The 26378-nt window shown below is 46.1% G+C and overlaps 1 protein-coding gene across 5 annotated transcripts; it reads right to left on the bottom strand.

Moving 5' to 3' along the window:
- Positions 1-2706: 2706 nt before the first annotated feature.
- On the bottom strand, positions 2707-26378 carry LOC115482009 (potassium voltage-gated channel subfamily A member 10-like). 5 transcript variants are annotated; one of them, XM_030221540.1, is made up of 3 exons: positions 26240-26378; positions 10045-10118; positions 2707-4810 (listed from the first exon to the last, which is right to left on the bottom strand). In XM_030221540.1, the coding sequence occupies exon 3, from the start codon at positions 4797-4799 to the stop codon at positions 3201-3203; it is 1599 nt and encodes a 532-aa protein (XP_030077400.1). In that variant the 5' UTR covers positions 4800-4810; positions 10045-10118; positions 26240-26378; the 3' UTR covers positions 2707-3200. The 5 variants fall into 5 exon arrangements, with proteins under 5 accessions (XP_030077400.1, XP_030077397.1, XP_030077401.1 ...); XM_030221537.1 differs by lacking the exon at positions 26240-26378 and adding an exon at positions 26048-26128; XM_030221541.1 differs by lacking the exon at positions 26240-26378 and adding an exon at positions 25967-26038.

Raw genomic sequence — 26378 nt, forward strand, 5'->3', positions numbered from 1 at the left:
GTTCAAAGAAGAGTGACCAAAATGATATAGGGGATGGAACTCCTCTCATGTGAGGAAAGGCTAGAGGTTAGGGCTCTTCAGCTTGGAAAAGAGATGGATGAGGGGAGATAAGATTGAGGTCTACAAAATCCTGACTGGTGTAGAAGTAAATTGATTTTTTACTCATGCCATAAGTACAAAGACTAGGGGACACTCAAGAAAGTTCCATGGAAATACTTTTAAAACAAATAAGAGAAAATATTTTTTCACTCAACGAATAGTTAAGCTCTGGAACTCTTTGCCAGAGGGGTGGTAACAGCAGTTAATGTATCTGGGTTTAAAAAAAGGTTTGGACAAGTTCCTGGAGGAGAAGTCCATAGTCTGCTATTGAGACAGACATGGGGAAGCAACTGTGTGCCCTGGGATTTGTAGCATGGAATGTTGTCACGATTTGGGTTTCTGCCAGGTACTTGTGATCTGGTTTGGCCACTGTTTGGAAACAGGATACTGGGCTAGAAGGACCATTGGTCTGACCCAGTATAGCTACTCTTACGTTCCTATGGCATGGGGAGAAACAGAGACACAGAGGGATGATGCTGGACAGGTGTGTGTGTGTGTGTGTGGATATAATGACACATGAGGGGGGATGGGGACAAAAAGGATGATACTGGATAGGACAAGAATATAAACATGGTGTGAGGATTGGAGCATGGACACAGGGGAAATACTAGACAAGGTAATAGCAACACAGAGGGATGATGGAGAGTGGACATGGAGAGAGAAGAAATTCCAAATGCACCAAAACATCCTAGCAAGAGAGTTAAGAGAAGGGAGAGGAAAGCAGAAACCAGAGACTGAGACCAACATGATGAGGAAAATTAAATGACCAGACAACAAGGGTAGAAAAAGGAATTTTATTTTCTATTCATTGATTAGAATATAACGTACATCTGCCAGAGCTCGTTTTAGACATAGCTTTGGGATAAGCCACCCTTGACATCTCTGCATTTGGAAGGAACACTGCCCCCCCCCCCCCCCATACCTTTATACTCCTATACCAAGCCATTATGGGAAGGGGCTAGGTAATTCAAGATCCCTCATACCTGGGAAATTTTGAGTTGTGGTCACCCTGAGATTCGGTATGGATGGCTGGAGCTGGGGTAATACATCAACCTTCACTCCCTCCCCCATTGTCTCTCTCTCTCTCTCTCTCTTCTCCCTCCCACCCCCTCTCCAGAAATGACATTGGTACTTCCTCCTCAATTCCTAAGCCTGAGCTCAGTACTTTCCCCCCTTCCATGACCTCGGCATGCTCCCTCTTGGCATACTCTTCCAACCCTCACAGCTCTGTCCCTTGCTAGGAATCTAGGCATGGTGAACCCAACAGAGAGCATTATTCTGCTACCGGCTTCAGCCCCTCCCCTCTAAGTTAGCTTCAAAGAACAAGAGGAAACTGCCTGGTTGCGGCTGAAGCCTGGAACAGGCAGATCCAGAGAAGAGCCATCTGCTTCCTAATCCAGCCCCTCCTCTCCTGTGGCTCCCCCCTCCTGTCATGCAAGGAACAGGAAGGTGGAATACACAAAACAGAGCAGGATTCCTCTGGTCCTTAATCCAGCCTCTCATCTTCTGTTTTCTTTCAACTCCTCCCAGGTAGCCCACAAGGAGCAGGAGGGAAAGATCCGGCACCTAGAAATGTTCCTGAGCTCCTGCAATTTGACTGAAATCCTCAAGTCTCTGGACCAGACCCAGAGAGATCCCAGATATAAAATCCTCTCTGGGAGGACCCTTATGGCAACTGGTTGGAGTGGGCAGTATTCACTGCTCAGTAACTTGCATTCATTTCTGCAGCCAGGAAATGTTGTTACAAATTTTGTTAAAGCCTTAGACAACTGCACTGCAGCCTAACTAGTTTTAATCTGTGGCAGATTCCCAGCCCCCTTCTGCTTGTGTTACTGCTCAGAGTTGTACCACAGCAACGTGTGTAAACAGGCAGTGTAGGCCGAAGCCTGCCTCATAGCTTCCCATAAGCATAAGCTTCCTGACCCTCTGTTGCACGTCCACTAACGAGGAGACAAGGGCTCTGGCTGCCTGCACAAGAAAGTGTTTCAGACTCAAACCCATGCAGTGCTGCCTTTTGCCCACTTGGTCTGAGACTGTTTGGGTGGGGGGAATAGGAATGAGGCTTCCTGATAGAGAAAGAAGTCTACAGAGCGGGCATATTCCTTTGGAGAAACCCTCCCCACCACAACATTTTCCTTTGCTTTTCCAGTTTAATATTTCACTAACTACCAGTGCGGGAAGGTGATCCCTTCTTTTGTCACGAAACACTGGCAGGTACCAAATGAGGGCCAGTGGCAGCATCCCTCAGCCACTCCAGCTGCAATTGGAAGAAAGCCAACAAAAGATCATAAAAGTTCCAAGTTGGTGGCCTGGGCTGAACCTGCCAGAAACTCACCACTGGGCCCTGACATCTATTTCTCAGCTGTCTCTACAGCCATCAGACTGAGCCTGCAAGATGTGAGACAGAGGCTTCTTAAATGACTCCGCATCACCTGGACAGGCTCTAGCATCCCTGCTTTTATTACAGAGATTGTTCACAAAGTTAGGAGAACCATTCTGAAATGGATTTACCTGGACAGAAAACTGCCTTGCACTCAGCGGCTAAAGGTATGATGGGGGAAAGAGATAGAGCTGAAGATAGGGGGGGGGGGGGGGGTACAACAAGACTATGGGTATTTTCAATCTTTGACTTTATCTAAAAAAATCTCTACAATGTCAACGGGTAATTTTGTAGTTGTGGTTCTTGCTGGCCCCAAATTTTCAAAGGGAAGTACTGCAGGGAGTTTCTTTTTGAAAGTTTGCTCACAAGTTAGAGAGAATTGGTGAGCAGCCTTTGGAGTTTCAAAACAGTCCCTCCCGTCTAGTTGAATGAAAACCAGGACAGGCTTAGCTGCCAAATGTCCTGGGGTCAGTTAATAACTCTTGTAGGACTCAGCCTAGTTTCCCTTGTCAAGAGAATAGTTCTGTATTAGCCATCATCAGAGACACACAGGGCAAACGAAAGGATTGATCACAAGTGTCCCTGTGTTTATGAAGCCCTTGGGCCATGCTACAGAAAAGTTATTTTAATCCCTTTGACGCCCAGTCAGAATTTTCTGAAAAACTGAATGGATCAGTTACTGTAATAATAGAGTCTTGACACCTGCAGGCTTCAGGAGTTTTCATGACTTGCCATTTTTGGCTTTTTCATGGATATAGATTTCTTCATTCTTGTTCAGAGAAGCCTCACTTCCTATTTTCACCGAGCTGGCAAGCTGGGTGTTTTCTGGTTCTACTGATAAAGATTGTCTTTCCTCATTCTCTGTCTCTCTGTGGTAGAAATAGTTGAAGTTGGATACTATGACTGGGACTGGAAGGGCGATAGTTAAAACCCCTGCAATAGCACAGAGAGTGCCCACAATCTTACCCCCCACAGTCATGGGGCACATGTCTCCATAGCCAACAGTGGTCATAGTTACGACCGCCCACCAGAATCCATCTGGAATACTGGTAAACTGGGACTTCGGCTCATCCGCTTCTGCAAAGTACACAGCACTGGAGAACAGGATAACCCCAATAAACAGGAAGAAAATTAACAAGCCTAATTCTCTCATGCTGGCCTTCAGGGTTTGTCCCAAAATCTGCAGTCCCTTGGAGTGTCTGGACAACTTGAAAATTCGGAAAACCCTCACCAGTCGAATGATCCTCAGGATGGCCAGGGACATGTTTTGCTGCCCACTGGGCTCTGTCTCCTGGATGAGTTCAGTGATGAGTGTGACAAAATATGGAATGATAGACACAATATCGATTATGTTCAGAAGGTTCTGGAAGAACTTAGACTTACTGGGGCAGACAGTGAACCTAACAGCCAGTTCAAAACAAAACCAAATGATGCATGCAGTCTCTATCACAAAGAATGGATCCGTGAAGGTGTTCGGGACTTTCACTTTTTCTGTAAAGTTGTTTCCATCCTTGGGCAGTTGGAAATCCTTCTCTTCTCGGAATTCTGGCAAAGTCTCAATACAGAAAATAAGAATAGAGATGATAATTACCAAGACTGAGACGAGTGCCATGCCTCGTGCAGCATTAGAGCTTTCAGGGTACTCAAAGAGCAGCCAAAACTGTTTATAATACTCATTTGAGGGCAATGGTATCTCTGCCTCCTTGATGAAGCCTTCATCTTCCCTAAACTGGTCCATAGCCTCATTACCTAGTTCATAGAACTTTATTTCATCTGCGAAAACATCAATGGGTACATTTGCTGGCCGCCTGATCTTCCCACCAGACTGATAGTAGTACAAAATCCCATCAAAACTTGGTCTGTTCCTGTCAAAGAAATATTCATTTCTCATGGAATCAAAGTATGCCATTCGTTTCAGTGGATCTCCTAGCAAAGTCTCTGGGAACTCATTGAGAGTCCTCAGCTGTGTCTCAAATCTAAGTCCTGCAATGTTGATGATCACTCTCTGATCTCCTTCATCCATCCTCGCTGGTGCAATACCCAATGTTTCTTGGCATTCCTTGGAGATGCTGGATAAAGCTGTCTCGTTGTTTGAGTTCTCGTTGATGAGACATTTCCAGTTTGAAAGGAGGGTGACACAAGTGGGGAGTCCTTTTCCTGACTGGTTGCCGGCAATGGGATCATTGGAGTAGGTTAGATCCTCTCCTTTTCCGGCCGAATTCTCGAAAGTGAGGTGTGAAACCTCCATCTCCTTCCAGCTGGACATGCCAGTATCAGAGCCACCAGAGAGGCTGAAGTCAGTCAGATGTTGTTTTCTCATCACATAGTGACCTGCAGGAAAATAGAAAGACAGAAAAGATTATGGATTACATTTTCTCATATCTGTAAGGCAGAGGTGTGCTGGTAAGTTTTTAACAACGGGCTCTCTCTCCGGGCATAGCCGGCCCTGAAATTTTTTTTTTTTTGGGGGGGGGGAATACATGCCTCTCTCTCCCCTCCCTTGTGTGGGCATGCTAGGCATACCTTTGCCGAGCCCCACCAGCCAATAAATGGACTGCCACCATTCTCTGCTGCTTGTTTCTGGCTCTGAGCAGCATGATGGAACCTTCTTGTGCTTGCATGAAAAGTCCCAGCCTGATGCTCAGAGTCAGAAACAAGGAGCAGGGAGCAGCAGCAGTCTATTTACTTGGCTGGTGGGGCCAGCATCACTGCCATCAAAGTAAAAGAGAAGTCAGGAGGGGGCCCAAGCCCACATTTTGGGAGTCAGTTGTTAAAGTATCCATGGGGAGGCCTACTTTAACAACCGGCTCCCAAAATTCTTAAAAACTTAACAAATGGCTCTCGCGAGCCCATGAGAGCCCGCTCCAGCACACCACTGCTGTAAGGAATTTACAACTTTAAAAGGTCTGTTCTTTCAGCTATTAAAGTCTCAACCCTGCATTGCCAACTAGGAAGACTGCTGATCTACAGGGTGTACTCCAAAGAGTGGATTGCAGCGCCACCCAGTGAAATGTTGCCTAACTAGCTTCTGACACAAAAATGTGTCATGCAAGCATCCAGGTGGTGTGTGGGAGAGGAAACCATAACCCTCACAAACCAAAGAGAAGGCAAAAGTGCAAGAGGTCAAACACCTACATAACAGTACTTAAAAGATCACCATATTGTCACACCACACCACAGCACCGCCAGACCACCCTTGGGAACCATAGGACTGGTGAATGCCAGATCAGCTGCAAAGAAATCCTCGGTGATCCATGATGCCATAAATGAACAGCATCTTGACATCCTAGGAATAAGTGAAACCTGGCTAGATGAAAGTGGGGGTTTACCACTGGCTGAACTATGCCCAACAGGTTTCAATATCCAACATCAACCAAGACAAGGAAGACAGGGTGGAGGGGTAGCAGTCTTGATTCGGGACACAATCAAACTGCGCAGAATATCCATCCCCCAGCTACATAGATCAGAATCTCTTTTAATCCAACTTGAAGAGGAGAAGCCAATCTGGCTGCTCATGGTATGCAGAGCACCTCGTAACAACACATTATCTGTGCAAGAACTCCTAGACCTGACTACTCAAGTGACCCTGAACTACCCTAGGCTGGTGATCATGGGGGACTTCAATCTACACATCAAAACCCCAGATACCACCACAGCTGCCTTTCTGGACACGATGACAGCACTAGGATTTACACAGGTGATCAATTCTCCAACCCACGAAAAGGGTCACATACTAGACCTGGTATTCTACAAAGGGGTGGATATCCCAGAATTCTGGGATAACAGTATTGAAATAAGACCCCTATCATGGTCAGACCATTTTCTAATTAAATTCTTCCTAAGTGACCACCTGAAACAAATGGCACCTCCCAGAGTATGGAAGAAGATCAGAGACAAAAAAAAAGCTGACCGCGGAGAATTTCCTAGAGGCCTTGGACTATCCACATGTGGATGAAAAGACAACAGTGTCAGAACAAGTTGACATCTGGAATACACACCTAGCCAAGACCTTAGAGAAAACAGCACCACTAAAAAAGGTCTTATGCCCCACTCACAAACGCTCACCTTGGTTTTCTCCAGAACTTCGGATCCTTAAACGCAAAGGACGAAAACTGAAAAGGAGATGGCGCAAATCTCACCTGGATGAAGACAGGCTAAACTGCAGGAAGCACATGGCAAAGTACCGCCAAGCCCAACCAAAAAACAGTATCTCTCTCAATGCATTGCACAGGCTGCCAATTCAACCAAGCGGCTGTTCAGTATAGTAAACAGCCTACTGCAACCCCCACAACAAAACCAGCCTGCCCAGTTTAAACTGAACTGCAATGATTTTGCTGCATACTTTGCCAACAAAATTAAAAGTCTCCACCAGGATTTACAGGCAATCCCACCCAGTGCCCAACCAGTCAACCAGGGGTGCACAAACTCGCCCCCTCCTAACAGAGACAGATGGAACACTTTTAACCTAATGACAGAGGAGAGCCTTGACAAAATCCTAAGAGACCTTCGACCAACTACCTGCTCCCTCGATCCCTGCCCATCAAAGATAGTGCAGCAGGCAAGTATGGGCCTTATAGAAGGCACCGTGAAAATTGTGAACACCTCTCTTTCTAATGGGCAACTACCATCAGCATTAAAAAGGGCAGTGGTTCACCCTCTGCTGAAGAAAAACAACCTTGACCAGGACAAACTTGAAAGTTACAGGCCAGTATCCAACATCCCGTTTCTTGGGAAACTCATAGAACAAACAGTCTGTGTTCAAATTAATGAATGGCTAGAAAAGAGTAACTGGCTAGATCCATATCAATCTGGATTCAGACCCGGTTTTGGAACAGAAACGGTCCTCGTATCCCTACTAGATGATCTTCACAGAAACCGAGGCAAGGGATTTGCCTCGATGTTAGTACTGCTAGATTTCTCAGCAGCTTTTGACACTGTGGATCATGATATCTTGCTAGCACAACTGAACAGTACTTGCCTGGTTCAGATGCTATCTATCAGACAGGCAACAATCCATAATGTTTGGCAGCAACTCATCGTCACCATGGACACTGACCTGTGGGGTACCACAAGGATCGATACTGTCACCTATTCCTTTCAATATCTACCTCAAGCCACTAGCTGAGCTGATTCGGTCAATGGACACTCAGTTCTACATCTATGCGGATGACGTGCAGCTACTCATACCCATTGAACCTGACTTACCTACAGCCTTGAATAAACTGATTACTTGTCTAACATCAATTCAAGAATGGGCTAAACACAACAAAATTTGCCTGAACCCAAGTAAAACAGAGCTTCTCTGTATCCCTAACACAAGTGGATACATACCTGACATCAAAATCTCTTTTGGGAAGTATGAACTCCCTCTCTAGCCAGTTACTCTTTTCTATTTACTATGTAAGCCGCATTGAACCTGCTATGTGTGGGAAAGTGCGGGGTACAAATGTAATAAATAAATAAAAACTTATTCAAAAAGGCATACCCTGATGACCCAACTTAAATGCCTCGATCCCTCAACACAACAAAACTAAGACTCGAATTGATGGGCGGCGGGACTGGTGGTTGGGATGTGGGAAATACTGCTGGGCAGACTTGTACGGTCTGTGCCCTGAAAAAGGCAGGTACAAATCAAGGTAAGGTATACACATATGAGTTTATCTTGTTGGGCAGACTGGATGGACCATGCAGGTCTTTTTCTGCCATCATCATCATCATCTCTCAAATCACAAGTCAGGAACCTTGGAATACAGTTAGATTCAAGAGCTGCTTCTTCTATTTGCGACAGCTACGCTGCCTCTCTCCTTACATCGAGAAGGTTAATCTTATCCCAGTTGTACATGCCATGGTAACATCAAGACTGGATTACTGCAATGCACTATACAACAGTCTGACTACAAAGGACCCACACCAGCTTCAGTTGATTCAGAAAGCTGCAGCAAGACTCATAGAAGGTTGCAAGCGACGTGACCACATCACACCATTTTTGCAAAAACTTTATTGGCTACCAGTACAATACAGGGCTAAATTTAAAACTATGTCTGATCTTCAAGGCCCTGAAAGGAAATGGCCCCGAGTATGTGAAGAATAGGATGATCCTCCACACACCGCCAAGGACACTAAGGTCCTCCCGAGGACTTTCACTAACTACACCCTCTCCAAAAGACATTATACGATGTGATACCCGCAAGCGAGCCTTCTCCGGAGTAGCCCCCACACTCTGGCATGCATTGCCTGAAAGGCTCCGCTTAACAAAAGACTACCTGTACTTCAGGAAGCAGGTGAAAGCATGGCTCTTCAACCAAGCCTTTAACAGAAGAAATAACTAACTTGCTAGTCTCACTCACACACACAAGGATTGACTCGGGCTGCACATACTGCAGCGGGACATGTTTATCCACTCCTACCAAAAATACATATATAGTGCATTCAAGCAGGTATATTTGCATTTTATGTATATCAGTGGGCATGTTATTAAGCACATTAATATCAAATCAAATCAATACTTGTATGCCACTAATATCCCCTTTCCAGGGTTCAGTGCAGTTTACATTCTAGGTGAGATGAAAGCCAATAGTGTGAGGTTTGAGAACAATTAGAGACCATTGGTGTAATGCATGAGATCAAAAGCATTTTAGGAAAGGATAATGGATGGTACTACGAGGTAGAATATGGCACATATATTTCAATTTTATATGTAAGAATACCAGCACATGAATCTGCATCTTATTTCTTTTGAAATTCTTTTACTTTTTTACATATTTAGATAAAATTTTGTATATTTTTATTACACTTGTACCCCGCGCTTTCCCACTCATGGCAGGCTCAATGCGGCTTACATGGGGCAATGGAGGGTTAAGTGACTTGCCCAGAGTCACAAGGAGCTGCCTGTGCCTGAAGTGGGAATCGAACTCAGTTCCTCAGGACCAAAGTCCACCACCCTAACCACTAGGCCACTCCTCCATTGTTGCTACTATTTGAGATTCTACATGGAATGTTGCTATTCCACTAGCAACATTCCATGTAGAAGTCGGCCCTTGCAGATCACCAATGTGGCCGCGCAGGCTTCTGCTTCTGTGAGTCTGATGTCCTGCAACATTCCATGTAGAATCTCCAATAGTAGCAACATTCCATGTAGAATCTCCAATAGTATCTATTTTATTTTTGTTACATTTGTACCCTGCGCTTTCCCACTCATGGCAGGCTCAATGCGGCTTACATGGGGCAATGGAGGGTTAAGTGACTTGCCCAGAGTCACAAGGAGCTGCCTGTGCCTGAAGTGGGAATCGAACTCAGTTCCTCAGTTCCCCAGGACCAAAGTCCACCACCCTAACCACTAGAACCCTGAAGCAGGCATTGTTCATGCCGAAACACAGCCCGTGTTGGGTCTTTACAAATAAAGTTCTCTCGATTGTTCCACGCTTGAAGACCTTATCGTGTGTTTTTTTTTTTCTTTTGCTGCTAGAAAATAGAAGCTAGAGCTTCTGCTATTAAATACGGTATAGTGCTTTGGAAAAAATGGCACCGTAAAAATGTATCCCTGCTTCTACTAATATTCTACATACCTGTCCATCCTCACTGGCTGACTGGGCTTTCAAAAGGAACGAGGGTTGAGGAATCCAGCCCTTTGCCATGCATCCTACAGAAAGAGGAATGGAAAATTGTGTTACAAGGTCGTAAAATGTTCCATTTGACTCCAAGCAGTCTGATTCACTGGAATACCCTAGATGGATTTCTCCAAGCATTGCTCCCATGTAAAAGTGACTGGTGATTCTAATAATGAAAAGATTTCCAGCTTTTGCAATGGGGGAAAGCCACTTCTGCAAAGCATTGCACGAGAGCAGGGGTTCTCAACCAAGACCTTGGGACGTACCCAACCAGTCAGGTTTTCAGGATACCCACAATGAATATGCATACACCCATTTTATTCATTTATTAGGATTTCTTTCCCGCCTTTTTGAAGGAGTTCACTCAAGGCGGTGTACAGTAAGAACAGATCAAACATGAGCAATAGGCAATTACAGCTGTAAAAATATTCAAATAACAATACAAAGTATGGCATAGTATACGACTTACAATGTCAACACAATACATAATAGAACATTATAATTGATAGTGAAGGGTAAAGCAAAGATGTAACATATAGATAGGTAAGAGAGTAAGATGACTAATTTAAAGAAAGTTGCACATGAGGTCAGAGAGATGGTTAAATATTAAGGTAGGAGTGGATACCATTGTATGTAAACTTATTTCATGCATATTCATTGTGGGTATCCTGAAAACCTGACTGGTTGGGGACTCCCAAGGACTGGATTGAGAACCCCTGCGCTAGAGCAGTCTTGCATCCGGCCCTCTCTACCCCCTTCTCGGCCACCCCATGACGCTATGAACTATAAAAGCAATCATACATCAAACACTCTCCAGCCATTCAGTTGTGATATCACAAAGACTAGAGACCTGAGCTATTGTGATAGCGGACAACACCTCCACAAAGACACTCTAATGCCTATGCTAGCTTCATCATAACCAAATGCCACTCACCCAAGGTCTAAAGAGAATACGGGAATGACTGCACTTCACAGACAAGGGTTATTCTCAGTAGTAACTAATGAGGAGAGAGGCTTCTGAAATCAACATCGCCATCTCATTGCCATCAGATGCCATCTTTGATATGAAGACTGGCCCCAATGGCACACCTCTTCTCTCTGTGCTTAGCTTCGCCTGTTTCAGCCCATATTCCCAGATCTTGTCTGAATTTTTGATGTCTTCACCCCAAAACATTTCTGTTTTCCTGTATCATATCTTCAAGTAACACAGTGGTTCCCAAACCTGGTCCTGGAGGCACCCCAGCCAGTCAGGTTTTCAGAATACCCATAATGAATATTCATGAGATAGATTTGCATGCAGTGGAGGCAATGCATGCAAATCTCTCTCATGAATATTCATTGTGGCTATCCGGAAAACCTGACTGGCTGGGGTGCCTGTAGGACCGAGTTTGGGAAGCACTGCAGTAACACATTAGCTGGAAATCTCAGTGAGAATAAACCTATCACAGATAGCCGTCATGTACTATTTAGAATAGACAGATCAGTTACAGACTGAGATACATATACAACAGTCAACCGCCTGCAGCTAACGACACAGGAGAAGTAGAAGTATATATATAACCCAAAACAGAAATTTAAAGGACCTGTATTGTAGGAGACCAAGAAGAATGAAGATGGTCCATTTATTGACTATTTAAGAGCATGTCTCCCATCTCTTGAAGGATTGTTGGCGTCTTGGAGGAAGGTTAGATTCAGACATGAGCTTTGCTGCTGAAACAGGCATGGTATCGAGGTCACTGTGGGTTGTGATTCACCCTTTATAAGCAGTCCTTTGCCATTAATACTTAATAGGTGCATGTGAGATGAGAGCTCATTGAAGCATTCCTAATGCCTCCCTCTCCCGAGGGAAGCCTTCATTCATTAACGCTACACGCACAAGACGGTCGGTCAGCTGGTGCCATGTTTGTAATCTTGTGCAGGCATATCTGAGTACCGGAATGTCTCTATCATTGGGAGCCCCGTTCTCACCTAGGGGCAGTGAACATATTCATGAGAAACAATGACAGCAGAAAAGGACCAAATGACCCATCCAGTCTGGTCATCCCTTTTCCTAAGGGATCCCACGTGCCTGTCCCACGCTTTCTTAAATTCTGACACAGTCCTCGTCTCCACCACCTCCACCGGGAGGCCATTCCATGCATCCACCAAGTGGTGTACATTTATTTCTTAAGATTTCCTATACCGCCGTTCACTAACTTGCAGATCACAGTGGTGTACTCAGGGGCATAGCTTGTCGTTTGGCAGCAATAGCAGCATACAGCAGGCGTGAGGTCACTGTTTTAAGCTCCAATCCCTTGACAAAGCAATGGCAAAAAGGATGTCCGCTGGGACCTAGTGAGCTAAAGATAAGTGCCACCCTGCACTATTTTTTAAGTCTACCGCCAGTCACTCAGCACAACATATATTGGTTTTGTATTGAATAACCAATTAAGTATTATTTAGATATGAATTACTTTTGAATGCCACCTATCATTTGGATGGAGGGTTTTTTTTTGTCAATGATTACATTAATCACCAAAGGGGTTTTCAAATCTTCTCTAAGTGAACATTGGAGTGTTGACCCAGTGATATACGAGACTTTTCCCCCCATTTCTCCTTCCATAGATAAATAGATAGATTTTTCATGATGAACCGCCGGTCCATTATTTGTTGACATGTTATTTTGACACGACTGAACCATAGCCAGACCCTTTTGACAGATTGAGTATAAATCATAAATTATGTACCATGATTTACACCAGGTTTCATTAGTTCAAATCCTCACACCCAAAGTTTGGTGTGGAAATCAGCTCTACGTGCTTTTCTATAAATGGTGCGTAACTCAAAGTGACGTTTACATAATAGCACTGTGCGTTGATTTTTTTTTGCTGCCATTTTTTGAGCATCATTGACTAAATTTAATCCAATGTGTATTGTGCTGCTCGTAGTTCAGGGAGAGGTGATTTATCCATAGAGCGGTGGCTGCTCTCCTCCGGATTCTGTATAGCGTACCCAGTATTCCGTATCAAAATCCAAGCGTATTCTATAAAAATGCACGTAACTTAATTGGCCTAACAAGCCAATCAGCGTTGATAGCAGTGCTTAACAAGCAATTGTGAGCACTAATTGGCAATAATTAGAATTTACTCGCATAACTCACTAAGCGTATTCTGTAACACATGCCAAAATTCTAACGTGCAAATCCAAAAAGTGGCATGGCTATGGACAGGGAAATGGGTGTGACAAAAACAGAAGAGAACAATCCTCCGCACTGGTCAAGCCAAAGGAAAAAGTCACAGCGAAGGAGACAGAAAAGATGATGGCAAAAAACTTCTACTGGACTCTACAAAGTTCACAGCATAAGTTTAATTCTTAAAATGTTGACTCGACACGAGTCGTGTTTCAGCCGCTCAGGACTGCATCAGGAGTCCCTGTATGTTGTTGCTCAGATAATTTCTGGAAGACAAAAAATCTTCTGAAAAATAGCAAACCAGACTTGGCTGTGGAAAGATAAACTTCCTACTAGCAAGCCAGTCTTAGAGAAGGCGTTTGTCCTGTAGCGACAGCGTACCACAGCCTTATTTATCTTAGCTGGTTAAGTGCTGATTCTGCCTCTGCTTGGGCGCCAGAAGGGCATTTTTCAGTGATTTAAATGGCCAGGAGCCAATTCTAATCATTTAAATCACTTTGCATATCGACCCTGAATGTTGCAGGTGCTGTTCTGTCATTTTTAAACGACAACACAGCCCTTGTAAGGGAAGCTACATGCCGTAAATGTTCATGCCTAAACATAGGTGCACCCATGTCGATGATGCTATAAAAGGTTTGGCACATGTGCATATATGATGCCAAACACAACAGGGAAAAGTCACTTTATAAATAAACATGCTAAAAACAGAGCAACATTACTAGGAGCAGCACTGCATACACGGATAAGATGTCCTCCGAAACACAAACCTTATGCAAGGTTTTGAACACCAGGGAAATGAGCACAATTCCCTGGGTCCACATAAGCCGTTAGCCAGGGCTTTATTTGTGACTTGAAGCAGGGTAAATGCTGACAGGGATATTTTCTGAGCTGATTCACTGTTTCCTGTTCTAATCTGGAATATGCCCATGTCATACCTCCTTCAAGTCTTGCTTACAACTTGCAAACTTGTCAAAACATTTGCAGCCACACAGCTCATTTATGGAGATTAATTCAGTTGCATTAATTAACATTCCTAGTGGAAGGTCCAGTCAGGCCATAAATCTGTCAGACTTAGTTTATATATATATATATATATATATATATATATATATATATATATATATATATATATATATATCAAGCATTGCACTAGTCGTATGGGGAAATTAAAAATTTGTTGTCGCTTTTTCCAAAACAGGGCAGGTTTGAAGTCAGGCCATTCTAATTAACAAAAAAATGGTAATGCTGGAGCCGCCCTGATGGACCCAGCATCAGCACTCTACAATGCCATGAAGGAAGATATGGGTCCAATTTTCAAACCTAGTTCATCAGTTGGCTGAGCAGGGAAAGGCCACTATCTCAGTCTTCGTGCAATGGCAAGGGCTGCTGCGTAACTGAAAGGCACTGGAATTCGTTGCCAGAGAATGTGGTAAAGGCGGTTAGCTTAGCAGGGTTTAAAAAAAGGTTTGGACAAATTCCTAAAGGAGAATTCCATAGGCCATAAATGTATTGAGCTTTTTTGGGATCTTACCAGGAATTTGAGACCTGGATTGGCCACTGTTGGAAACATAATGCTGGGCTTGATGGACCTTTGGTCTGTCCCAGAGTGGCAATACCTATGTACTGGCGTGACAGGTTTCAGAAGGAATCATGGATCTAATCTTCTCAGTCTGAGAATGAGCTGCTGGGGACAGTGATGGTGGTGGTGGTGGGGCAAGTTATCTCTCCTTGTTAAATTATTATATGAAAGCAAGGTGTATGTAAAACAGAGCTCCTGAGAGCCCATTCAGCACATCAGCAGCTGGACAGGAGTGAGAAGTGTGTGTGTGTGTGTGGGGGGGGGGGGGGGGGGGGGGGGGGGGGGGGGCCGAGTTTAAAACAAGGGAGGAAAATCTCCAGATAATTATGAAGACTCATAGCCATGTAGCCCTAGCAGAAGCTGAGTCCAAACAAGAGACTGCCTAGGCCAAAATAAATAAATTGTAATTATATCTGATTAGTTCATATTTGTTTACTAAACAAAGGCAGAGCCGTGAGCACAAGAGGCTTCATGTTTTAAGATAAACGATATTGCTCGGGCACTGGAGCGTGGAAATTAATCAAGAACTGCTTAACTAGGTCAAACCGGAATTTACAGGGAGGAGATCATGGATGAAAAGATAATGAGGCATTGATTTCCCAGTTCAGACAGAATTTCCTTATTAGCTGGAGAAGAGAAGTCATAGCGTCAAGAGTATTCTGAACATTACATAAAGTGCCAACGGAGAGCAATCATTTAGAGTCGCCGTTTGCCAATTAAAAACTTGACTTATAAACCTTTATTTTGGGAAATTATCCCTTCAGAATATATATAATCTGATTCCAGATGCACTGGATTCTCTTCGTCCCCTTTCATTTCTGCTCTGCTGTATCTTGTTTATCTTGATCTGAGAGAATGTTAAATGGTGTAGAATAACCAGGGTGAGGCGAACCTGAAAGAAGCATGTTTGAATTATCTGGGAAATGATAAAAGAACTGGCAGGTGTCCCTTACAGTGGCAAATGCTACAGAGGTCTTCATTTTACCTTCCCCATGATAGGCTAAAGGACTCCCGTGTGGGGTGAGGGTGGGGGGAGAACTCCCATTACATTGGCACAACTTCAAAAATCAGCAGTGGCAAAGCCAGAGATTTACAACCTCCTTAATCTCCTGAATAGGAAGGGGTGATGCCTTTTATGTATTTATTTAAAATCATTTATAGCCTATCAACAGTCGGGCTGATATTCATTTTTAACAACCACTGGCTGCTGATAAATGTAGAACCAGCTTAACTCTATATTTCCAAAGTTTATATGTATAGCATCACTCAGAAAATCTGTCTGAATGGCCCGACACTAACTGTAATTAAGAGACAAAAGGAGGACGGAGAGCGCAAGGATGCAACAAATTATATATATACTTATATACATACACACACAGATAGGACTAGATTCTATAAATGGCGCCAAAAAAATTGTCGATGAAAAATGTAAGCGCTGAGCACTTTTCTATAAAGGATCCACGTCCTTTACAGAATAGCAATAAGCGTATAAATGATGCGTAATCCCAATACAGGTTAACCCTGTCTGCAATGGCTTCCTGTAGAGACACCCCCCCCCCCACCACCACCACCACCACCCCAGAACCTTGACACAGATTAACCCTTTCTGCAATGGCTCCTCCCACCCCAGAACCTTGACACAGATTAACCCTTTCTGCAATGGCTTCCTGTAGAGACACACACCCCCCACCACCACCACCACCACCCCAGAACCTTGACACAGATTAACCCTTTCTGCAATGGCTCCTCCCACCCCAGAACCTTGACACAGATTAACCCTTTCTGCAATGGCTTCCTGTAGAGACACACACCCCCCACCACCACCACCACCCCAGAACCTTGACACAGATTAACCCTTTCTGCAATGGCTCCTCCCACCCCAGAACCTTGACACAGATTAACCCTTTCTGCAATGGCTTCCTGTAGAGACACACACCCCCCACCCCAGAACCTTGACACAGATTAACCCTTTCTGCAATGGCTTCCTGTAGAGACACCCCCCCCCCACCCAGAACCTTGACACAGATTAACCCTTTCTGCAATGGCTTCCTGTAGAGACACACACCCCCCACCCCAGAACCTTGACACAGATTAACCCTTTCCGCAATGGCTTCCTGTAGAGACACCCCACCACCACCACCACAGAACCTTGACACAGATTAACCCTTTCTGCAATGGCTTCCTGTAGAGACAACCCCCCCCCCCCACCACCACCACCCCAGAACCTTGACACAGATTAACCCTTTCTGCAATGGCTCCTCCCACCCCAGAACCTTGACACAGATTAACCCTTTCTGCAATGGCTCCTCCCACCCCAGAACCTTGACACAGATTAACTCTTTCTGCAATGGCTTCCTGTAGAGACACACACCCCCCACCCCAGAACCTTGACACAGATTAACCCTTTCCGCAATGGCTTCCTGTAGAGAAACCCCACCACCACCACCACAGAACCTTGACACAGATTAACCCTTTCTGCAATGGCTTCCTGTAGAGACACCCCCCCCCCACCCCAGAACCTTGACACAGATTAACCCTTTCTGCAATGGCTTCCTGTAGAGACACACACCCCCCACCCCAGAACCTTGACACAGATTAACCCTTTCCGCAATGGCTTCCTGTAGAGACACCCCACCACCACCACCACAGAACCTTGACACAGATTAACCCTTTCTGCAATGGCTTCCTGTAGAGACACCCCCCCCCCACCCCAGAACCTTGACACAGATTAACCCTTTCTGCAATGGCTTCCTGTAGAGACACACACCCCCCACCCCAGAACCTTGACACAGATTAACCCTTTCCGCAATGGCTTCCTGTAGAGACACCCCACCACCACCACCACAGAACCTTGACACAGATTAACCCTTTCTGCAATGGCTTCCTGTAGAGACACCCCCCCACCACCACCACCACCACCACCCCAGAACCTTGACACAGATTAACCCTTTCTGCAATGGCTCCTCCCACCCCAGAACCTTGACACAGATTAACCCTTTCTGCAATGGCTCCTCCCACCCCAGAACCTTGACACAGATTAACTCTTTCTGCAATGGCTTCCTGTAGAGACACACACACCCCCACCCCAGAACCTTGACACAGATTAACCCTTTCCGCAATGGCTTCCTGTAGAGACACCCCACCACCACCACCACAGAACCTTGACACAGATTAACCCTTTCTGCAATGGCTTCCTGTAGAGACACCCCCCCCCCACCCCAGAACCTTGACACAGATTAACCCTTTCTGCAATGGCTTCCTGTAGAGACACACACCCCCCACCCCAGAACCTTGACACAGATTAACCATTTCTGCAATGGCTTCCTGTAGAGACACCCCCACCACCACCACCCCAGAACCTTGACACAGATTAACCCTTTCTGCAATGGCTTCCTGTAGAGACACCCTACCACCCCAGAACCTTGACACAGATTAACCCTTTCCGCAATGGCTTCCTGTAGAGACACCCCACCACCACCACCCCAGAACCTTGACACAGATTAACCCTTTCTGCAATGGCTTCCTGTAGAGACACACACCCCCCACCCCAGAACCTTGACACAGATTAACCCTTTCTGCAATGGCTCCTCCCACCCCAGAACCTTGACACAGATTAACCCTTTCTGCAATGGCTTCCTGTAGAGACACACACCCCCCACCCCAGAACCTTGACACAGATTAACCCTTTCTGCAATGGCTCCTCCCACTCCAGAACCTTGACACAGATTAACCCTTTCTGCAATGGCTTCCTGTAGAGACACCCCACCACCCCAGAACCTTGACACAGATTAACCCTTTCTGCAATGGCTTCCTGTAGAGACACACACCCCCCACCCCAGAACCTTGACACAGATTAACCCTTTCTGCAATGGCTTCCTGTAGAGACACCCCACCACCACCACCCCAGAACCTTGACACAGATTAACCCTTTCTGCAATGGCTTCCTGTAGAGACACACACCCCCCACCCCAGAACCTTGACACAGATTAACCCTTTCTGCAATGGCTTCCTGTAGAGACACCCCCACCACCACCACCCCAGAACCTTGACACAGATTAACCCTTTGTGCAATGGCTCCTCCTACCCCAGAACCTTGACACAGATTAACCCTTTCTGCAATGGCTCCTCCTACCCCAGAACCTTGACATAAATTAACCCTTTCTGCAATGGCTTCCTGTAGAGACACCCCACCACCACCACCCCAGAACCTTGACACAGATTAACCCTTTCTGCAATGGCTTCCTGTAGAGACACCCCATCACCACCCCAGAACTTTGACACAGATTAACCCTTTCTGCAATGGCTCTTCCCACCCCAGAATGTTGACACAGATTAACCCTTTCTGCAATGCCTTCCTGTAGAGACACACACCCCCACCCCAGAACCTTGACACAGATTAACCCTTTCTGTAATGGCTTCCTGTATAACCCTTTCTGCAATGGCTCCTCCCACCCCACAACCCTGACACAGATTAACCCTTTCTGCAATGCCTTCCTGTAGAGACACACACCCCACCACCACCCCAGAACCTTGGCACAGATTACCCCTTTCTGAGGTGGCCTTCCTGTAGGACAATGAGGTGTCACGCTTTCTCTTTGATGGTGACACCTGCTGTGATATTCTTAGCATCTGAGCATTCAGCTGCCACTGAAGCCCATTGCTGCATGTGCCTCTCTGGTGATTTTCCCAGCTCAATGCTGTTCCAGCTAACAGCTGAAGCAGGATGCGGACAATGAGAAGAATTAGAAACATTATCATTCTGTGATGCCCCGGTACCAATGGTGCCAAGCTGGATTGCATCAGTGCTTTCTGGCAAATGCTTCATTTTAAACATGACAAAACTTAGAAACCAGTAATTTTCCACAATAAGCCATTTTAACAAGCTTTATCCGACAATATGTTTACTCTTTGACCTGCCTCTCCACAGACTAATAACTCAATTCTTGGGGGAAGAAACAAATAATGGTATTAGGGGCCCTTTAACTATGCTGCGTAAGCATCTATGCGCGCCCAACGCGCACCAAAATGGAGTTACCACCCGACTACCGCGCGGCTCTTGTGGCAATTTCATTTTTGGCGCGTGCCCAATATGCACGTCTGGAAACTATTTTTTATTTTTGGTCGCACGTAATGGACGTGCGCCAAATGGCGTTTGGCGCATGTAGGTCATTACCGCCCAGATTCTTTACCGCTAGGTCAATGGCTGGCAGTAAGGTCTCAGACCCAAAATGGACGTGCAGCAATTTTCGGCAAAAAAAGGCCTTTTTTACAGGCGCGCTAAAAAATGAATTGGCGCAAGCCATTTTTCAGTGCACCTTAGTAAAAGGACCCCTTAGTGTCTTTCTGTAGCTCTGTCTGGATTTTGCTCAGAACCCTTTCAAAACGATTCGGAAGCTGAACACAATACAAATCACCACTCCATGCATGCAACAAAGTAGCTGGCTTCATATTGGGGGTGCTCAGCACCCACAGAGTTGGCAGCTCTTTTAATATTAGATCAAGGTGGGTTTTCTTTATATTCAAAAGGAAGGTACCTCCCTGTCCTGAGAAGGCTTACAATCTAAATTTGGACCTGGGTCAACAGAGAATTAAGAGGCCTCTTTTACTAAACTGCATTAGCAATTCCCGATATGGTAATGAAAGGAGACCCAGAGGAATTGAATGGGTTTCCTTTCATTTACCATGTGAGAATCGCTAGTGCAGTTTAGTAGAAGAGGCCCTAAGGCTTACCGCGTGCTAAAAATGAACTACCGCCAGGCTACTGTTTCCCACTCCCAGCACGCCGTCATATCCGGTGCTACAAAAATATATTAATTTTTGCAGCGCCAGTGTGTACCCGGCGGTAATCAGGCAGCCCAGTTACTGATGGGTTAGCGCGAGCTTCCCCGCCGAAATGGCTGGGCGGCAAGTGCTTCACTTGCCACATGGCCATTTCTTTGAAAAAAGAAAGGACTACCTTTTACCCACTGCGGTAAAAGGGGGCCTCGGCATGTCAAAAACATGCGCCGTTTGCCGCAGCTTGGTAAAAGGGGCCCTAAGTGACTTGTCTAAGACCATGAGGCATACCAGTGGGATCTGAACCCCAGTTTCGATGGTCTTCAGACTACTAGTCTATGAGCTATTTCTTCACCTGCTTTTAAGAAAAGTTCCTCCCTTGTACATAAGCACCGCCACCGCTGGGAAAAGACCAAAGGTCCATCAAGCCCAGCACTCCGTCTCTGACAGCGGCCAATCCAGGCCCCAAGAACCCGGCAAAAACCCCAAATGTAATAACGATCAATGGACTTTTCCTTCAGGAATCTGTCCAGACCCCCTTTAAACTCAGCAAGGCCAGCTGCCGTCACTACCTTCTCCGGCAATGAGTTAAAGAGTCTAACCACGCGCTGAGTAAAGAAACACTTTCTCCGATTTGTTTTAAACCTACCACATTCTAATTTCATCTTGTGTCCCCTGGTTCTATTATTGTTAGAAAGCGTAAACAAACGCTTCGCATCCGTCCGCTCTACCCCACTCATTATTTTGTAAGCCTCTATCATATCACCCCTCAGCCGCCTTTTCTCCAGGCTAAACAGTCCTACCCGTCTTAACCTCTCCTCATAGGATAGTTGTTCCATCCCTTTTATCATTTTTGTAGTCTGACTGATGCTACGAAGCTCATTTTCAAGCACTTTTACTAAGCCGCAGGAAAGAGAGACCTGCGGTGGCAGTGGGGGCAGTTTTTCCCGTGCGCCAGGGCCCTTTTTACCACAGTGCGTAAAAAGCCCCCTTCTCCTTTTTATTTTCCAGTTCATTATAATGGGGGCTGGGACTGGAAACCAGTGCTATAAGTCTCTATTTACAATTTACCTGGGACATTTCATCTCTGTCTGATATCCATTCTCTAACTTTTTAAGCTGGCCATCAGAGCAGTGTTCCCTGTCCAGGGTTCATGCAATCTGCTCCCTTCAGAGTGTGGAATCTTGGTCTCTGAATCTGGCAGCAAGATTTCACTGTAAGGTGATGGTGAAGGCTTCCCTCCATCCCAGGGATTTGGGGCACTGATTCTGTCCTAACCAAGGAGCAGAATCCTGCTCAAAAAATTGAACTCCAGTAGCACATGGCAGAATGTAGTCCGGCCTCTGAGCCAATGGGCATTCTTCATAGTAACATAGCAAATGATGGCAGATAAAGACCTGAGCGGTCCATCCAGTCTGCCCAACACAATAAACTTATTTTACATGGTATGTGATACTTTATATGTATACCTGAGTTTGATTTGTCCTTGCCATTCTCAGGGCGCAGACCGTAGAAGTCTGCCCAGCACTCTTCTTGTACTAAACGTTCTGAAGATTCTGGAATCCTAAAGAGTTACAAGAGTCCGGAATCCCAATTAGTAGCAACATTCCATGTAGAACCCCAAAGAGTAACATAGTAAATGATGGTAGATAAAGACATGAACGGTCCATCCAGTCTGCCCAACAAGATAAACTCATTTTACATGGTATGCGATACTTTATATGTATACTCGAGTTTGATTTGTCCTTGCCTTTATCAGGGCACAGACCGTAGACGTCTGCCCAGTACTGTTCTTGTACTAAGTTCTGAAGCTAACATCGAAGCCCCTTAAAATTTACACTCCAGCCCATCCCTATCTATTCAGTCACGATCAGGGCACAGACCATAGAAGTCTGCCCAGCACTCTTCTTGTACTAAACGTTCTGAAGATTCTGGAATCCTAAAGAGTTACAAGATTCCGGAATCCCAATTAGTAGCAACATTCCATGTAGAACCTCAAAGAGTAACGTAGTAACATAGTAAATGATGGTAGATAAAGACCTGAACGGTCCATCTAGTCTGCCCAACAAGATAAACTCATTTTACATGGTATGTGATACTTTATACCAGAGTTTGATTTGTCCTTGCCTTTCCCAGGGCACAGACCGTAGAAGTCTGCCCAGCACTGTTCTTGTACTAAAAGTTCTGAAAATTCTAGAACCCTAAAGAGTTACAAGGTTCTGGAATCCCAATTAGTAGCAACATTCCACGTAGAACCCCAAAGAGTAACGTTAGTAACATAGTAAATGACGGCAGATAAAGACCTAAGGTATTTAGGGAGGAAAATGTTTGGTTGGGGAGGAGGGGGGAGGGGAGTGCTGTAAATGGCAATTGCATCAACCTTGCCTGGGGTTGGTGGTAGCTGAAATCCAGTGCTGCCTACAAGGTTGTTGTTTTTTAATCCTACTGAATTCTTGAGGCTAACAAGTAGGAGGGCAGTGGTTAGTGAGGTAAGGAAGGAGGATCATAATGGGGACCAGTGATCCCATTTACATGAGAAATCAGCACTCTTCACTGCAGGGGTGTAACTACAGGGGGCCACGGGGGCCTGGGCCCCTGCAAATTTCATCCGGGCCCCTGGTTTGGCTGGCGGGAATTCCCACTAGCCGAAGCCTTCTTCAGCACGGTCTCCGGCGCAGCTGCGTTCGCTGCCTGCCCCCTGCTCTTCTTCTTGCTCCTCTTGTGCACGCTCAGCGGTCTCTGGCGCATCCGCATTCGCTGCCTGCCCCCTGCTCTTCTTTCTTCTTGCTCCTCCTGTGCATGCTGATGCTGACTGTCAGCGTGCACAGGAGGAGCAAGAAGAAAGAACAGCAGGGGCAGGCAGCGAATGCGGCTGCGCCGGAGACCTCTCAGCGTCAGCATGCACAGGAGGAGCAAGAAGAAAGAAGAGCAGGGGGCAGGCAGCGAATGCGGCTGTGCCGGAGACCGCTCAGCGTCAGCGTACACAGGAGGAGCAAGAAGAAAGAAGAGCAGGGGGCAGGCAGCGAATGCGGCTGCGCCGGAGACCTCTCAGCGTCAGCGTGCACAGGAGGAGCAAGAAGAAAGAAGAGCAGGGGCAGGCAGCGAATGCGGCTGCGCCAGAGACCTCTCAGCGTCAGCGTGCACAGGAGGAGCAAGAAGAAAGAAGAGCAGGGGGCAGGCAGCGAATGCGGCTGTGCCGGAGACCGCTCAGCGTCAGCGTGAACAGGAGGAGCAAGAAGAAAGAAGAGCAGGGGGCAGGCAGCGAATGCGGCTGCGCCGGAGACCTCTCAGCGTCAGCGTGCACAGGAGGAGCAAGAAGAAAGAAGAGCAGGGGCAGGCAGCGAATGCAGCTGCGCCAGAGACCTCTCAGCGTCAGCGTGCACAGGAGGAGCAAGAAGAAAGAAGAGCAGGGGGCAGGCAGCGAATGTGGCTGCGTCGGAGACCGCTCAGCATCAGCATGCACAGGAGGAGCAAGAAGAAAGAAGAGCAGGGGGCAGGCAGCGAATGCGGCTGCGCCAGAGACCTCTCAGCATCAGCGTGCACAGGAGGAGCAAGAAGAAAGAAGAGCAGGGGGCAGGCAGCGAATGCGGCTGTGCCGGAGACTGCGCTGAAGAAGGCTTCAACTGGCGGGGGTTGGGGACCCCTGCCAATAAAGGTATTTGTTTGTGAGGGGGCAAGGCGGGGTGAGGCAGTGGGGGGGGGCGAGGAGGCAAGGCGGTGGGGGGTGGCACTCAAAATGTGCCCCCAACTTCGGGCTCTGGCCCCCTTCCACCTTGCGGTCTGGCTATGCCCCTGCATCACTGTCTGTTACCATTAGATAAAAACTAAGGAACCCCAGAAAGTTTGGGGGCGGGGCTTATATATATATGCCCATGGAAAGCTGTCATAGGACCTGCCTTCAAAGAAATATTTCAAAAGTACACATTTCTAGCAGAAAGAGAGTAAAGAATAAGGGGTCCTTTTACTAAGCCACAGTAAAAAGTGGCTTGCGATAGTGTAGGCGTATGTTTTGGGCGCGCGCTGAAATATTTCTCCCCCCCCCCCCCCTGAAAACAGACATGCGGCAAAATCAAAATTGCCGCATATCCATTTTGGGTGTCTGACCTTACCGCCAGCCATAGACCTAGCGGTAAGGAATCTGCGCGGTAAGGACCTACGCGCATCCGATGCCACTCGGCGCGTGTCCACTATGCGCATCCGATGCCACTCGGCGTGTGTCCACTACGCGCATCCGATGCCACTCGGCGCGCGTCCACTACACGCATCCAAAAATAAAAAAAAATATTTTCCAGACGCGCGCCAAAAATGAAATTACCGCAAGAGGCACGCGGGAGTCGGGCGGTAAGTTCATTTTGGCGTGCATTGGGGCACGCATAGAGCCTAACGCAGTTTAGTAAAAGGGGCTCTACGTTTTTCTGGTACACTTCCTGCTGCACAAAGCTCCCCAAAATCAGAGCTATCCAGCCATCTTCAGTTAGCTAAATCAAATTTCCCCCTACATTGTCCTTAATAAACAAGTCAATCTGCAACAGAAACGTTGACTTGATTACCTCAGTTGAAAGTGTTGCCTGGATGGTACAGATTTGAGTGCAGGGACATTGCTAGGACATAAAACCAATCGTGTCCTTAATACAGAGGGTCTAGATGAGAAACGAACTCTCCTTCACAACACATTGTCCACAGTCCGTTCATCATAGCAGAATGAAGTCGCAAAACTGTCCAGTTTGAGAAACCACCTGGTCGGATTTGATGAGCTGTTTCCAGATTTTGCCTGCGACCGTTTTCTCATTACATGGTAGGTTACAGAAGGACACAGCGATGGGGGGTCATATAAACAGATATCATTGAGAATCTCTTCGAAAAGAGAAAATAATTGACTTAACCCGTCACACACGTTTGCAAAAACCATGGAAATCCTTTTTTGCAAAAGTCCGTTTAAAGTTTTGCCTCACGTGGCTTCGGACACATTTTCGTTTTTAGAGGTCAAATAAGTGTTGAAAAAAAAATCTAACTTAAAAACAATAATGAGACCCCAAATATTGAAAATAGATTAAAAAAAAAAATACTAGTCTATGGAAGTGAATTGTCCGGATCCATTTGTTGTTTTGTTTTCTTTAAAGTAAATTAGACGTTTTGATTTGATTGTCATAAAAGACCTTCCAATCCAGGTTGACTGAAACCCCACCAACTACCCGGCTAAACTCACCTTTGCTCCATCCCTTTTCTACTAAAACAGAGAGAGGAAAATAAACAAACAAACAACACATGCAAAAGACTCACGGCTGCCGATTATGCTGAACTGAGAGTCAACAGCACCCAGGAGTCCCCCCGCGCCCCCCCCCCCCCCCCCCCCGCACCTCAGCACCAGAGAGGGCTCAGGAGTCCAATTGCGAAACCCAACCCTGCAGTGAAAAACTATCTCATCTTGTTGTCATCACCTGGACAGGCAGCAGGAGCAGAGGCAGGGTGTGCTTTAGTCCTGGATATGTGTAAAACACGGTTCTCTCTGTCACGGCCCCATGGACTGTGGCTGGAAGTTTGGTTTTCCTTAGCATAAACGTCCGGAACGGGGGCTTTGCTCTGCAGCAGGATGCAACAGAGAGGTGCTGTCGCTATATGGAGTTACTTACATTGCTGCAAATCCCTGAGGGTCTTGTTAGAAGATCTTTATTTCTAAAGAAGGTATTCTAATAATAGAGCCTGTCTCCTGAACAAAGCAGTGCAGAGGACCCACAGGAAAGGTCAGCATTGGTTCTAAGATGATATTTA

The sequence above is a fragment of the Microcaecilia unicolor genome, chromosome 12 (assembly GCF_901765095.1).
Source record: "Microcaecilia unicolor chromosome 12, aMicUni1.1, whole genome shotgun sequence".
In the NCBI taxonomy this organism is placed as follows: Eukaryota; Metazoa; Chordata; class Amphibia; order Gymnophiona; family Siphonopidae; genus Microcaecilia; species Microcaecilia unicolor.